Source organism: Brassica rapa, chromosome A09 (genome assembly GCF_000309985.2).
Source record: "Brassica rapa cultivar Chiifu-401-42 chromosome A09, CAAS_Brap_v3.01, whole genome shotgun sequence".
Lineage (NCBI taxonomy): Eukaryota > Viridiplantae > Streptophyta > Magnoliopsida > Brassicales > Brassicaceae > Brassica > Brassica rapa.
Window position 1 is genome coordinate 44,058,581 of NC_024803.2, and position 16,112 is coordinate 44,074,692.

The window sequence follows — 16,112 nt, forward strand, 5'->3', positions numbered from 1 at the left end:
AATGTTTCCAAAACAAAAAAAATTAAAAGTCACATTCCGCGTATCCATTTCCGTTTCTATGTAACCAAGATGCTACTCCTAATTGTGATCACCAACTCCAAAGTTCAATGCCCCAGAACTTTCAAGGTCCAGCATATGTATCACATACTAACAACTAACAACCCTGAGAATGGTCTTGGCCGTAAAGGTTCTAGAAAGAGGAAAGTTTCAACTAACAACCAAGATGCTACTCCTAGTTGTGATCACCAACTCCATAGTTCAATGCCCCAGAACTTTCAAGGTCCAGCATATGTATCACATACTAACAACTAACAACCCTGAGAATGGTCTTGGCCGTAAAGGTTCTAGAAAGAGGAAAGTTTTTCCTACAGAACGTGAGAGAAGAGTTCACTTCAAAGACAGGATTGGTGACTTAAAGAACCTAATTCCAAATCCCACCGAGGATTAGTTACTTACTTATAGACCTAACTTCTTCTTCAAGTAATAAACTTCGAGAACAGATATGGAAGTGTTGGAGAAACAATACATGGAAGCTACTCCACTGATTAATGTGTGTTCTACTATTAACTACTTCAATAATGATCATTAATAATCACATTAGTATATAATGTTTCTATTAATGTTACTACTTATAGATTGAGCTTTTTTGGGTTTTAACATCACGTCATGGAGGTTGATGAACTAGTCATAGGAAACCAAGTTACTATCAAGCTCGTTTCCAAATTAAGTGTTTGATCAACTTGAGCTTACCTCACCACTTAGCAGCCGAGCAACGCAGCTTGTTGTTCAACATGAAGGTTTGTGATCAATTCTTTGATAAATATATTCCAGTTTGTGATTATAGACAACCAAGCATGAATCCTAATCAATCATGTGATTTGGTTAGAGATAAAAAAAATTTTGTTCTAGCCTTGACTTTGTGATTAGAATACAAAGTTATCTTTATACTGGATTTGGGTTTCCTTTTAACAACTTTTTCTCGGATATTTAAAAGATAAGATCAACTTGGATTAACAAATATATTATAAGAAAATAAGCATTAAGGTATAGTGATTTACGTAGTATTAGATAATTCATAATACATGCTTTCCAACAATAACGCAACGGTAGACCACTTGTCTATACACTTCCAACATCTCCATCACAGCCCTTCCAAAATCCGACAACAATAAAAACTATTATAAAAATCAGAGGTCACTTAAATCTCATATTATTGTAAAAAGAGAGATGATCATGAACACGATCTCATAAGTTCTTCTAAATACTCAGCACCCAAATCCTCAAAAACTACAAGTGTTGTAGTACTTTCTTGCTTCATAGCAACACTTTGTATTCTACTTCTTGAAGATGATGACGAAGAGGAAGAGGAAGATGGAGAAGACTTCTTCTTTCCTCTGGGTCGGTTTCTCATGGAATGTTTTCTCTTCAAAGCTATCACCGGAGACTCTCCGTTATCGAAATTTACATCCTCCATCTTCTGGAGAGAGTCCCTAACAACATCTACGGGGAAGTTGAGTACCGCAAGGTCACCTTTCAAAGCGAAAGCTGCCTGATCATAAGCAAGGGCAGCCTCTTCCGCAGTGTCGAACGTCCCGAGCCACACTCTTATCCCTTTCCTCGTTGAGTCTCTTATCTCGGCTGCGTATTTCCCCCACGGCCTCGTCCTCACTCCTCTGTATGACCTCTCCTCCTCCTCCAAGGCCACCACGGTGTCTTCTCCCTCTTCTTCCTTGATGAGTGATGATCCAAATGCTAAGAAGTCGTCAGAGTAGTAGGAAGGGCTAAATGATTGATCATGTAAGAAACTCTCTTCCCACAAGAATGATTCTTGTGAGCTCCATGAGTTTGTTGAACAAGAGTTCTCCGGTGAAAACTCTTGAGCTTGGTTTTCGTAGAAGAAGCTAGTTTGATACTCCATTTACAATCTTTTTAACGATTTTCTTCTTAAGATCTCTATATTAAGTGGCTATAAACTTGGAAAATACATGGGATATATATACACGAGATGGGGAACTGATTAGATATTTTAATAAGGGAGCTATTAATAATATAATAATAATTTAATATATATTTATTTCATTGCAACCAATCAATAACAAGGCTGCCTCCCAAAAAACTCAATAACCATTTAAAAAAAAATGGAAAATGGGGCCATGCAAAAAGATAATATAAGAGAAACAAGCCAAAAAAAGAAGGTAAAATACGTAATAGGATCTATCTCTAATACGATAACACAGAGGTGGGTGCATTGTTCCACGTGGGACAAGACCAAGTTTGAGGGAATGACGTACGGCGGCGTGTTTCCGACAAAATACATGAGGTCACCCATTTGTTGACATGGCATATATTTGCCATGTTGGCGTTTGTTTCTCGAGATGTCGTTATGGCTACATCTTAATTACTATAGTTAGCATATAATGGAAGAGAATACGAGATAAGAATTTAAACGAAACATCAAAATGTGATCCGAATTTGAACAAATAATATAACGATTCTTTATATTATATCGGATTATATTCATTTGATAGTAACGTAGTTTTTTTTTCGGTAAAAAGATAGTAACGTAGTTAGTACTACATAAATGATTTTTTCTGAAGAGCCATTATATGTCTTGCCTTTAAAAAAACATTATATGTCTACTTCAAATTTTGAATGTTTTCTAACTAATGTCAGAAATAAGATTTTACATGTTAATGTACTAATTACATACACTAAATTTCAAGTCTGATTGTTTAAAGACACTCAGATTTTGGAGGATGTTTTAGCACATTCCCAGGTTTCATCTACCATTTGATCACAGCCTGCAACACACTAGTATAATAACTCGAGTAACTTGTAGAATGCTAACATTAAACCGCTACATTGTATCTTAAATAGATAAATCGTTTATATAGCACATGCATAGTAACAAACTAACAATATATGTGTTTTTTTTGGTCAAACAAACAATATATTTTATACAAAACATATCAATTTTAATATGCAAGATTTGTTTTACTGACAATAGTGATTACAAATATGCGGCTAAATGGGTCAAACATGCGACAAACAGCTGATAAGAATCATTGGTTTTTTCAACGTCTCCATGCAAGTTATTTATAATATTACTTTATTATTATGTTTCTTCACATGTTATAATATTAGTTTATTATTATGTTTTTTTCCACATGTTCCGAGTGTTTTTCACGGTGTACCAGAAATTATATATGTAAAACAACTTAATAAAACCTTCGATGAATGATGTATAGTAGAAATATACTGCTTTTTTGCCAAAAATATATACTGTCATTTTGATCATCATCAAATGTAACTAGAATATATAATTCTTCATTACAAAGGCTAAAAGTAATTACAAACTGATAATAGATTTATCAAACGAGGTATATTTTGGTCAAATTGTTTTGCAGGAGGGTAGTCTTGTCGGGGTATAAAGATTGACTGCCACATAATAATATTCGCGCTTCACGGAATTGACTATGTTTTCTGTTACAAGATGAAGAAGTTGTATTGGCTCAGGTTTCGTCGCCGCCGCCTCTATGATTGGAGCGTTATAATACTATAATGTACAGATCCCAGAGCTTCTATTTTCACTGTTATTGCTGGTATAAATGTATTTTCAACACTTGTTATGACTTGTCCCTATATCACATCATTAAGCGTCCACCTCCATGCATTACATTATTTACATACGAATTAGTAATTTTTAGCCATTATACAAACATTTCAGTAAACAAAAACACAATGTAAAAAGAATGGTCAAAATCAATAGCAGTAAATCAGTTGTGTACTAATGATTCCTTATTTTTTTTTGTTTAAAAACAACCAAAGTTACGAGTTCGAACTTAAACCATTAAAATCAACGGGAATTGCGTACTAAACTAGGATTTGGATTCCTAGTATAATAATGGAAGTTCTCTTAGTCTATTGGTTTGATTGAAGTTAGTTAATATTTTAAACAATAAGAACTGAATTTGAGTTATAGAAAAGTGAAAAATGCAAATTAACAAAAAAATATTACATAATATATTTAACATGATGTATGTAGAATCATCTTCATAGGACGATTTAGAATGATATATTTAACTGTGAATCGTTATAAAATAAATAAAATTATTGGTTATAAAATTATCTATGTTATAGATAATATAATAAACTAGCGTTAAAAAAAATTGTAGTATGACAAGTGTTACTTAGTGTGCGGAGTTCTAATTATATGTAAGTTAGTTACGATCATATCATAGTGGTTGGCAGATAATTAGAATAGTAAAACTTTCTTAAATATGAAAAAGAAAGTTCTGACTTTCAATAAGGATGACAATACCCCATATAATCAGAAGAGACGACTGATTAGACTGATGCGGGGTCGCTTGGCTGCAAGTTGAAACCTAATAAATTGACAGTAGATGAGAAGGTTCGATTTCTAAGCGTACAAAAGAATCATTGGACCTCTCAACGACAACTCTATATAGATTATTTGAAAGTGTCAGCTGGTCTGTAGAATGGAAAATCTTGCATTTTTCAAAACTTAAGCGATCAATCTGATATAATATCTTTTGTTTATCTTCATTTGCTCTAGCAGTTTGCGACAAATACCCGATACATTATACAGTAATACTCAACGTTTTTATGTAACTCGCACTACAAGAAAACAGCGTAATTCTGACGGACATTCTGACGGAAAATGAGATCCTCGGAATATTCCGACGAATTTCCGAGGAAATTCCGAGGAAACCCAAAATTTGGGGTTCCTCGGAATTTCCTCGGAATATACCGAGGAAATTCCGAGGAAATCATATTTCCTCGGAATATTCCGAGGAAATACCGAGGAAATCATATTTCTTCGGAATATACCGATGAAATACCGAGAAAATCATATTTTTTCGGAATTTCTATAAATTTATATGGTTCCTCGGAATTTCCTCGGAATATTCCGAGGAAATTCCGAGGAACACATGTTTGGGGTTTCAAAACATCAAATTTTTTTGCCCTATATCATTTCTTATACAAATGCAATGCATACCATTGAGGAATCTTTGTATAGATGATCATAAACCATTAAATAACAAAATTTCAAAACGAATTGTAAGTATTCCCTTTACCGTTCATTAAAGTGTATAAGTGTTTCTCTTATGTTGTGGGGATTTCGTTCATACAATCGGAAAAGTGTTATATAAGTGTTTCACTTAAACAAATTTTTGACTTCATAATCAGTCTAAGACATTTAATAAGGGTTATATAAGTGTTATTCAAAACGCAAAACGTTGTTTTCGGTTTAAAAACCCTACTTCCTCGGAAAAGCCTCGGAATATTCCGAGGAAATTCCGAGGAAAAACAAGTGTTCCTCGGAATTTCCTCGGAATATTCCGAGGCTTTTCCGACGATTAAGGGTTTTGCTTTTAGGGTTTCTGTTTCTTCGGAAAAGCCTCGGAATATTCCGAGGAAATTCCGAGGAACACTTGTTTTTCCTCGGAATTTCCTCGGAATATTCCGAGGCTTTTCCGAGGAAGTAGGGTTTTTAAACCGAAAACAAAGTTTTGCGGTTTGAATAACACTTATATAACCCCTATTAAGTGTCTTAGACTGATTATGAAGTCAAAATTTGTTTAAGTGAAACACTTATATAACACTTTTCCGATTGTATGAACGAAATCCCCACAACATAAGAGAAACACTTATACACTTTAATGAACGGTAAAGGGAATACTTACAATTCGTTTTGAAATTTTGTTATTTCATGGTTTATGATCATCTATACAAAGATTTCTCAATGGTATGCATTGCATTTGTATAAGAAATGATATAGGGCAAAAAAAATTGATGTTTTGAAACCCCAAACATGTGTTCCTCGGAATTTCCTCGGAATATTCCGAGGAAATTCCGAGGAACCATATAAATTTATAGAAATACATGCACATGATATTCTTTTTCCTCGAATTAATGAAAATATTCCGAGGAAATTCCGACGGATATTCTTTTTCCGTCGGAATTTCCTCGGAATATTTTCATTTAACCGGGCAAACAAGCCGCCAAATATTTCGCGAAAATTGAAATTGAAAATACTGAGGAAATTCCGACGGAAAATATCCGTCGGACCCTAGGTTTTATAAACTCGAACACATCTTCTTCCCCATTTCTCTCTTCTTCCTCTCCGGCGATCTCTCTCTCCTTCCGGCGTTCTCCACCTTCTCTGGCGACGATATCTCCAGCGAATCCTCTCCATTCCCTTACAAATCATGTAAGGACCTTATCCCACTCTCTTATGTCCTATTTGTTAGGTTCTTAAGTAGATTTGATGATTTTAGAAGTTTTTTGATAGATTTTTGTTAGGGTGATTGGATAGGATTGTGATTTGTTGTGTAATAGGTTTAGAATTGTGATTTGGTTGTGTTGAATTGATTTAGAATTTTTTTATAAATTTTTTATTATTTTTGTATTTACAAAACGTTTTTCTATATAAATTCGATTTTACAAAACGTTTTTTGTATATAAATTCGATTTTCGGATTTATAAAAGATGATTTCATATTTATAAAAATATTTATATTTATTAAAACTAATTTTGTATTTATAAAACATTTTTTTGATTTATAAACACTATTTTTTTTATTTTTGTATTTATAAAAACTATTTTTAAATATAAAAAACGTTTTTTGTATATAAATTCGATTTTTGGATTTATAAAAGATGATTTCATATTTTAAAACTAATTTTGTATTTATAAAACATTTTTTGATTTATAAACACTATTTTATTATTTTTTGTATTTATAAAAGCTATTTTGTATTTATAAAAAGATGATTTCATATCTATAAAAATATTTATATTTATAAAACTAATTTTGTATTTATAAAACATTTTGTTGATTTATAAATACTATTTTATTATTTTTTGTATTTATAAAAACTATTTTATATTTATAAAAAGATGATTTCATATTTATAAAAATATTTATATTTATTAAAACTAATTTTGTATTTATAAAACATTTTTTTGATTTATAAACACTATTTTATTATTTTTTGTATTTATAAAAACTATTTTGTATTTATAAAAAGATGATTTCATATTTATATTTATTATAACTAATTTTGTATTTATAAAACATTTTTTTATTTATAAAAGCTATTTTATTATTTTTTGTATTTTAAATATGTTTTCTATTTCAATTTTAATTTTATATTTTCGAATTTCAATTTAAAAAAATAAATTTATATTTTTTTTTAATTTTGGAAATATTCCGAGGAAGTGTATCCCTCGGGATATTCCGACGACATCTTCCTCGGAATATTCCGAGGACTTTCCGACGAACTTGTTGTCCTCGGAATTTCCTCGGAAATTCATTTCCTCGGAATTCCGTCGGAAATTTCCGAGGGATTTCCGAGGAAAAATGAATTTCCGAGGAGTTATTTCCGAGGACTTTTTTCGTCGGTATGTCGTCGGAATAGCGTTATTCCGACGACATACCAACGATTTTTTCCCTCAGTATGTCGCTGTTTTCTTGTAGTGTCGTATATATGTGTGCTAAGTTTTGGTAGACGTACAGAACTTGATTAAATGAGGTTTTGTTGTGCCAATTCTTTAGGTTGTGTATCCAAGACCAGGTCCTAGATATGTAAGAATGTAATTTAGTGTCATTTTTGTAGATAGTTGTGCGAATAATTGGTGTTAAAAAAAAAAATAATAATAATAATTGGTGTTTAGTGTCACACTGTGCGTAAGAGAGTGGGTGTTTGTTTCTGTTACGTACCATATATGCATGCAAACCTCAAAACCTAAGGTATTGGATATAAGATGGATAGCACAAATGGCACCCAAAAAAGATGGACAATAAATATATATATTTGCCAAAATTTTGAATTTCATACAATGAAATGTTTGTAGAATTTTACAAGAGAGTTGAGATCAGTTAGGTTCAACCAAGGCAAAAAAATACTTAAAACAAGGTTGAGCCTAAGATTTTACAGCCTAGTTTAACAAATTAATAAAATGATGGAATAGCAAATTTTTGAAAAATAAATAAAAGAATCTAAGGTTTATTCTCTAAAATAGGTCGATATTGACTCTACTGTCCAAGTGCATACCCCTTGATACAATGTCATATCGTTATCACGAAAAAAGTTTATATATCCTGTTGGAGCTATGCTCACAGTTTTTTGTTATTATATAATGATTTTTTTTGTCAAAACGGTTTTCTATTGATTACAAACGATAATAACGAATGGCCAAAGTTTGATCGTTTTGGCAAATAAACTCTTATGACTGTGTTTTACTAAAAATATATATACCAAGATGCCATAATGAGGTGGAGAACTATCTGAAATATCCCAAAAAGAATAGCTCCCAACGATTACAATATATCTTGAGACTTACTTTTTTTTTTTTTGCCACAGAGGAAATTATTTTAACAAAAAAAATAATTGAATACATTTCCTCTGTTGCAAAATTTTGAAAAAGTGTATTTAAACAAGATAACTATTAAACTATGAAAACAATTTCATAAAATTGTTGATCTTTCTTCACTTCAAAAATATTTTTCAAGCATTTGATAAGATTAATCCAGATAGATTGTTTTGTTGAAATTAATACTGATGGTTCCTTTTTATCAGCGTGAGGTGTATACACCATACCATCTGACTACTTTTGACAATAATAGATTGTTTTGGAGAATAATTTCCCACAAATTCACCTTCAAAAGTTTCCAACAAATATCATGAGTTTGGATTCTTAATACAAAGTATACAACTATGATTTGAGCTACAAACTTAAAATTGTCTCTTTTCAAACAATTTATGGTACTTGCATGGAGACAAGGCTTTTAATTTTGTAAGAATGTATATTCGAATTGAATCATTCTAGGATAAGTCTGCATTTTGAGAACTGGATATGTGATACTCATAGAAAAACTTAGAAGATAATTTATTTTATTTTTTTTGGCAAAAAAAGTGTTTTTCACTTTTTACCAGAAATCCAAGCATCGTAAATATTCTCTCCCAGCGCAAATCGAATCCGAGTGGCAGAAGTTATAGCCGCAATCTTTTTACCACCAGAGATGAATCATTCTGATTAGAAGATAATTTTTTCGGTCAACTTCTTAAGAAGATGGTTAGGAATAGTGTTTTAGAACGTAGTTAAGAATAGTGTAAGAGGATATGTACCAGACTAATAAATTGTTATGTAAAGATTTGGGTTTTAAAGTAAAATCAATTGAGTGGGATGCATGAGCCTACAGTGGTGGACCATTGAATTATTATTGGCTTATAACGCAACTTGAGGATACAATAATAACATCTAGCAAGAGCGAAGGGAGACGGGTGCATGAACACTCTTTCTCTTAAATTTTATTTGTTTTTGTAATATATGTAATTTTCTTTTTGCCCGGGCCTGCTAGCGTCGACGGTGAACCAATTTAATTTGGTAATATTAAAATGTAGGTTAGAAAGTCCTTTATTTTTCCTCTCGACCAAGAAAACTCAGACATACAATGCTATCAGTATTTACGGTCCCTACTAATTAAATAACTTTAATGAAAGGAAGGTAAATTGTTTGATTGGGAAATTATTAAATTCCAGCAAATAAAGTAGTTGGTTTCAATCATCTACAATAATGGTTCAACTTGCAGAAGGAAAAATGATGGATAATTTTAAAAATAACTTGTTTGATCAAAAAAAAAAGATTTTAAAAATAACAATAATATTTTTGGTGTTTTCAAGCTACAAATTTTTGTTGCTTTCTTGATTTGTTTACCGAAATTATGAAAAATATTGTCTTAGTTTATTTGAGTTTGATAGCCACTTAAGATTTTTGTGTTGATGTATGATTTAGAACACTGATAAATGCATGTTCTCATCTCGATAAAACTATGAAGACATAAAATTGATATCTATATAACTCTTTGAAGTATAAAATTTTCTTGTGTTTATGTCCAACCATCAATAGTATTATGTGTTATGCATAAAAATTCTCTCTTAATTAAATAAAATTGAACTAGTAAATTTTAAGAACTCCAAGTTAAATACCACTAAATTAGTACACCATAAACATTATAGTTTGGAAATACGTATATGTTAGAATTAATTTTATAGAAAATAGCTGATAATCAGTCGGTCAAACCCACTTATCTATTAGTTTTGGAACATATATATATATATATATATACATGCATGGTTTTTGAATAATGGTTTAAGGATTCAAATGAACCTTTTTATGGATCTCTTCTCCTTTTTATATTTCTATCTTTCGTCGTATATTAGTGATTTTCGTTTATCATTTTATAGTCAAATTCATTTTTGGTTACGTTCGTCTAAATTTAGTGAGCGTTTAAATTAATATAAGTAAGTATTTTACAAAATTATATATATTCCAAAATCTACACTACAAGTAGAGATAAAATGAAAGCATTGTGAGTTTATATGGGGTTGTCAATTACGTATAGCAATTTGAGTTTTTTAATTAGTCCTGAGAATCTTTCTTTTCATGCTCGACTTGAATTCCTCATCTGGAAAGCAAGAAAGTGCATGCACCTTCAATTCCATCACGTGTCTATTTATTTGGGCATGATTTAGTCGCCAGCCACGCGAAAAAATTGGAAGCTTGTTTCTTATTTTTATTTACCTCTTTTATATATTATGATATAAGTGGAAAGTATGCAGTGATAAACAACAATAAATGAAACATCGTTAGCCGTTGGTGGCCATAAATAATTTGAAGTGGGGATACATGGTTATGACCGTATCGAATGAATCCCAGCTACGTCATATCTATATCTGGTTTAACATATAAAAAAATCAACTGATTGACTATTATTATATCTAAATTGTGCATCAAAATTAGGCAAGTAGCTAGCAATATAATTTATTAGGCTTTAACATTAGCCAATTAAAAACTCTCAAAGAGTGTTACGGTTCTTCCCCTCCAATTCGTTGTTCCAGTGAGACACAAGACAAAACAATAACATGGTGATAGCGGCTTTTTCTAAAGAAACTAGTATGATACTTTTTGTAAAACAACTAACCATATTAAAAGATGGAGTGATACGCCACATCATAATATAATCTACCAAAATGAAAAACATAAGTGAAGAGAAAGAAAATCGAGCAAATTTTTTTATTAGTAACTAATTAATCACAAAAACTCAGATAGTTTTCATCAAAATATTTTAAATTTTGAAAGTAACCATATCATAGCTTGCTTAAAGTTTTTTTTTTAAGTTGTTGCACATGCAGGGCCAAAACAACAAAGTAATGCACATGATGGACTCTCTCTCTCTCTTTAAACCCAAAGGCCCTATAATTAACAGGTTGCCACAAAACTGGACTTTCCTCTTTTAATTGTTTTTTCATAAAGTCTAAACCCTCTGTCTCTCCCGGAGTGTCTTCGCTAGTTTGTCTCTATGCCTTCTTAATAAACTAAAGTCGTGTCTTTACCGACAACCTTAGATTCTTACATGAATGCTCTGACCACCGTCTCTAGCCTCCGACGTTGCTCAACTTCACTTCTCGAAAACCTCCCTATTCTGCAGCTAATCAAGCAATGCTCATCCCCCAAGCTCTTAGACTCAGCTCTAGCCGCAATGGTCAAAACCAGCCAAAACCAAGACTGTTTCTTTATGAACCAGTTCATCACTGCCTGCACTTCCTTCAATCGCATCGATCTCGCTCTCTCCTCCATGACCCAGATGCAGGAACCCAACGTCTTCGTCTACAACGCGTTGATCAAAGGCTTCCTCACTTGCTCTCTCCCGATTCGATCTCTCGAACTCTACGTCCGTATGCTCAGAGACTCTGTCTCTCCGTCGAGCTACACTTACTCTTCTCTCGTAAAGGCGTCTCTTTTCGATCGTGTGGTTGGTGAATCGGTTCACGCGCATATCTGGAAGTTTGGGTTTTGCTTCCATGTTCAAATTCAGACGACTCTGATCGTGTTTTACTCGGGATTGGGTAGAATTGAGGAAGCACGGAAGGTGTTCGATGAAATGCCTGAGAGAGATGAGTTTACTTGGACTACTATGGTTTCTGCTTATGTTAGAGACTTTGATATGGACTCTGCGAATGCGTTAGCTAACCGGATGTCTGAGAAGAATGTTGCCACGTGGAACTGTTTGATTGATGGGTATATGAGATTAGGTAACGTGGAAGTAGCTGAGTCATTGTTTGATCAGATGCCTGTGAAGGATATAATCACATGGACGAGTATGATCAAAGGCTACTCGTTTAACAAGAGGTATAGAGAAGCGATCTCAGTGTTCTATAAAATGACTGAGAAAGGTAAAGGGATTGTTCCTGATGAAGTGACTATGTCGACTGTTATCTCCGCTTGTGCGCATCTAGGAGTGGTGGAGATAGGTAAAGAGGTTCATATGTACACGGTGCAGAACGGGTTTGTTCTTGATGTCTACATTGGCTCAGCATTGGTGGATATGTATTCCAAATGCGGCTGCTTGAACCGAGCGCTTCTTGTGTTCTTTAATTTGCCTGAAAAGAATCTGTTCTGTTGGAATGCAATCATCGAAGGGTTAGCGGCTCATGGTTATGCACGAGAAGCACTGAGAATGCTTGAGAAGATGGAGGTGGAGTTGATCAAACCTAACGCAGTCACTTTCGTTAGTGTTTTAACCGCTTGTACTCACGCTGGTCTTGTAGAAGAAGGGCAGAAAGTATACCGTAGCATGAGTAGTGATTACTCCATTGTCTCTAACATTGAACACTACGGATGCATGGTTGCTTTATTAAGCAAAGCCGGGTTGATTCAAGAGGCTCTAGAGTTGATTGAAAGTATGGAGTTTGAACCAAATGCTGTTATCTGGGGGGCGTTGCTTGATGGGTGCAGGCTTCACAAGAACTTAGAGATAGCTGAGGTAGCGTTTAAGAGACTGATGGTTTTGGAGCCGAGGAACAGTGGGTACTATTCACTTTTAATTAGCATGTATGCTGGAGAAAACAAGTGGAGAGATGTCGCAGAGGTGAGAGGAAGGATGAGAGGGTTGGGTATAGAAAAGTTATGTCCAGGGACAAGTTGGATTGAGTTGGATAAACGAGTTCATATGTTTGCTGCAGCTGATAAGTCTCACTCTGCTTCAAATGAGGTTTACTCGTTGCTTGATGAGGTATTTGAACAGATGGGATTAGCTGGATACATGCAGGAATCTGAAGGTGTATATTAGGAGTTACTAGAAGCTACTCATTGTACTTCATCACCAGATGTTCATCAAATTGATGTTTTTAGTGTAGAAACCCAGATCTTCACAGTTCACCATTCATCAGAGCCTTGGTTCCGTAGAATAGCCACCCGAGAAAAGTCAAATATATGTTAGCCGCGTAACACAAAGTCAAAGCCCAAGACATAATGACATATCAAAACAAACTAAAATTTAATAAGCTGTCTTTTTTCTCACTGTCGTAATGTATTTGTGAGTTACGAATTTCTTTGAAATTTCATATACTGATTCATGTATATTTAATGTTACATACTCACACCTACAAGTGTATGTCTTCGTTTTTCTGGTGGAGTCTATGAGAGTAAAGACTGAATCAAACTAGTGAATTGAATATTTTTAATCTATTTGAATATATTTTTCGCTTTATGAGACATTTGAAATTTCCAAGTTCATTTGCTTAGTGGTTTCGTTTTTTAGGTGATGGCATGTCATCCTGACCTCCAAAATGGAATGTGAATCTACGTCATGAAACGTTTAAAATAGGGTTGGAAAACCAAAAAAAGTATAAAGAATCAATAGTCTGGTTGACCAACATAAAAATAATAATTAATAGTTGATTTTTATACAAAAAAACTATTGGTTTAACCACAATTCTTAACCGGTTGCTCTCTTACATTTACTAGACTCGCCTGGAGTAGCAAATTAAATGTCGAAAGCTAAACATTAATCAATGAGTACAAAGTACAAACTGGACCCGAGTCTAATTAATTAACGGTTGTAACCGGTATAGTGATTTGGCTTATCACTTATTTTTTTCATGTTTACTTGTGATATACATTGCGGTCCAAGCAGCGTGTCATCTTAACTTGTTTGATCAATTCCTATAAGTTTGGTTCAAATTTGAAAACCAAGTCTTTCCAAGTAAAAGTCAAGCCACAAGAATATCAGAAGTAAGACCAAGAGCCCCAAAGTCACACAAAGCTACCAATTTAAAAATCAACCAACAACATAATCGAAACCTTATATATAGGTCATTATCGAACTAAATGTGATACACATCAAACAGGAGGTAAAGACATACAACAACTTCTACTCCCAAACCAAAAAATAATAATTTATTCTTTACTTTGAACACACAAAAAAAGAGAGAGAGAGAAATGATGATGAAGAGGCAACTGATATTTGGAGTGATTTTGCTCGGACTCTTGGTGATTTTCTTGGCCACCACACCAGTCGAAGCGGCTAGGCCGTTACGAACCGATGGTAAGATCCAGTTCGTGCTCCAGTTGCTGCAAAGAGGTACGGTGCCACCGTCAGGTCCAAACGGTTGTACCAACGACCCAAATGGCTCGGGAAAGTGCCACGGCTGAGCCGTCACGTTAGTCTGATTATTTAAATTTTATTTATTTATTTTCTTAAGGTTAATTAATGCAATAAACACAACTATAATTTTGTGTATCGGCTCGAACTATAAACTCTGTAAGAGCTGTCAAAGCTAGCTATTCTTTTATTTGTTTATGAACTTATATGTAACTTAAAAGTTCAAAGAAAACATGTAACTTTTTATCATTATTCTTTTATTTTAAGCATTTCTGTTTGATATTATGATATAATTAATCCAAGATTATATTGGCGGTAATATATGTAGTTCACAAAATTATTCTGAAACAAACAAAATATGATACCAGCAATAATAAATAATCAAGTGATCGGTCACCCATGGCACCTACGTCTATGTGTACATGGGAAGGTTGGTGCAACAATTTCGACCCGACCCGCTAACCGGACCCCCTTTCCAGCACCTAGAATACGAACCGTATCTCAACGGGGGAGGTTGGGAACGTCCTAATGGCTTAAACGCGCTTGATGTCTAATTAAGGAAACAACAAAAATGTCAACTAGTATGTGTCTTCTTTTTTTGAAACACAACTTATATTAATGCCATAGAAAGAGTTAGGTGCTAGCCATTAAGACTATTTGTCTTCATATATTTTTTTTACCTACTCTTTAACTATTATTAGTCCAAAGGAAACGTAAACTGATCACTTCTTTTACGTATGGGAACGTAATTTTTGTTGTAGGGCTTTTTAGTTTGCATGGGGTTTTATTGTAATTTTTTTTTGGTTTTATTATAATTCGATAGTGACACTTCCAAATAGAGAGAGTATTTTTGGTTAACATCTCAAGGCTTCACTTTGGGGTTTTCTCTTCACTATCTTTGACTTTTGACTGTATTAGCTACAAAAAGAATAATGGTGTTCAACATTTGATTCAAGCGTGTGGGGTACGTTGTGTTTAGTGTGAACTATGTAAATATGTAATGAAAAACATAAACTATGTTACATGTCAATGGACGCGTTTACCATATATGAAATGTACTAAATCTATTACGTCAAAGTTTCATTTATGAATATATACTCATTTCATGAAGAGCTAAGCTGGCAAGCAAATAATTATTATTTTTCTTGTTTGAAAATATGCGTATAATGAACTAATTTAGTTAGTTGATCTTTCATATAAATTCTGCATGTTAATGAAATCTACAAGCTAAAACTGAATTGAAACACTAAGCCAACTCCATTGGCTGGTGAACCTATTGGAATAATGATATCACCCACCTGACCATTGGACCAGACCTCTCTACAACGACTAGAAAAACAATGTGATACTGGCTCAGAACTTTGCTTTAGGTCTTTAAAATGTTAAGCACGGCAAACCTCATGTGTGATTGTGCGTGTATATCGGTATACGGAATTGGAAAGTTCAAGGAAGAAACTAGATGAACGTGTAAGTTACCAAACAAAACTATATGAATGTGTATCAAAAGAATTATTATATAGTTCAAAGTCAAACCTTATTTTGATTATTAAAAATTCAATACTTCTAACATAGTATGGTGACTGGTGAGGTTCAACTTTAAATATGTCAAAGAACATTGTTTCTATCATACTTGATTTAAT

The 16,112-nt window shown here is 33.3% G+C and overlaps 3 protein-coding genes across 3 annotated transcripts; 2 read left to right on the plus strand and 1 right to left on the minus strand.

The window, feature by feature from the left end:
* Nucleotides 1-1,033: 1,033 nt before the first annotated feature.
* LOC103843566 (ethylene-responsive transcription factor ERF094) lies at nt 1,034-4,748 on the minus strand. The gene has a single exon (XM_009120304.3). The coding sequence runs from the start codon at nt 1,916-1,918 to the stop codon at nt 1,232-1,234; it is 687 nt and encodes a 228-aa protein (XP_009118552.1). The 5' UTR covers nt 1,919-4,748; the 3' UTR covers nt 1,034-1,231.
* A 2,654-nt stretch (nt 4,749-7,402) lies between these two features.
* Nucleotides 7,403-13,556, plus strand: LOC103843567 (pentatricopeptide repeat-containing protein At1g06143). The gene has a single exon (XM_009120305.3). The coding sequence runs from the start codon at nt 11,443-11,445 to the stop codon at nt 13,156-13,158; it is 1,716 nt and encodes a 571-aa protein (XP_009118553.1). The 5' UTR covers nt 7,403-11,442; the 3' UTR covers nt 13,159-13,556.
* A 392-nt stretch (nt 13,557-13,948) lies between these two features.
* LOC108869798 lies at nt 13,949-15,957 on the plus strand. The gene has a single exon (XM_033279728.1). It carries the CDS (start codon nt 14,310-14,312, stop codon nt 14,520-14,522), a length of 213 nt encoding a protein of 70 aa, XP_033135619.1. The 5' UTR covers nt 13,949-14,309; the 3' UTR covers nt 14,523-15,957.
* Nucleotides 15,958-16,112: the final 155 nt, after the last annotated feature.

What these genes read in the sequence shown, in the direction of transcription:
- LOC103843567 (XM_009120305.3), top strand. Translation starts at nt 11,443, where the DNA reads ATGAATGCTCTGACCACCGTCTCTAGCCTCCGACGTTGCTCAACTTCA.
- LOC108869798 (XM_033279728.1), top strand. Translation starts at nt 14,310, where the DNA reads ATGATGATGAAGAGGCAACTGATATTTGGAGTGATTTTGCTCGGACTC.
- LOC103843566 (XM_009120304.3), bottom strand. Translation starts at nt 1,918, where the DNA reads ATGGAGTATCAAACTAGCTTCTTCTACGAAAACCAAGCTCAAGAGTTT.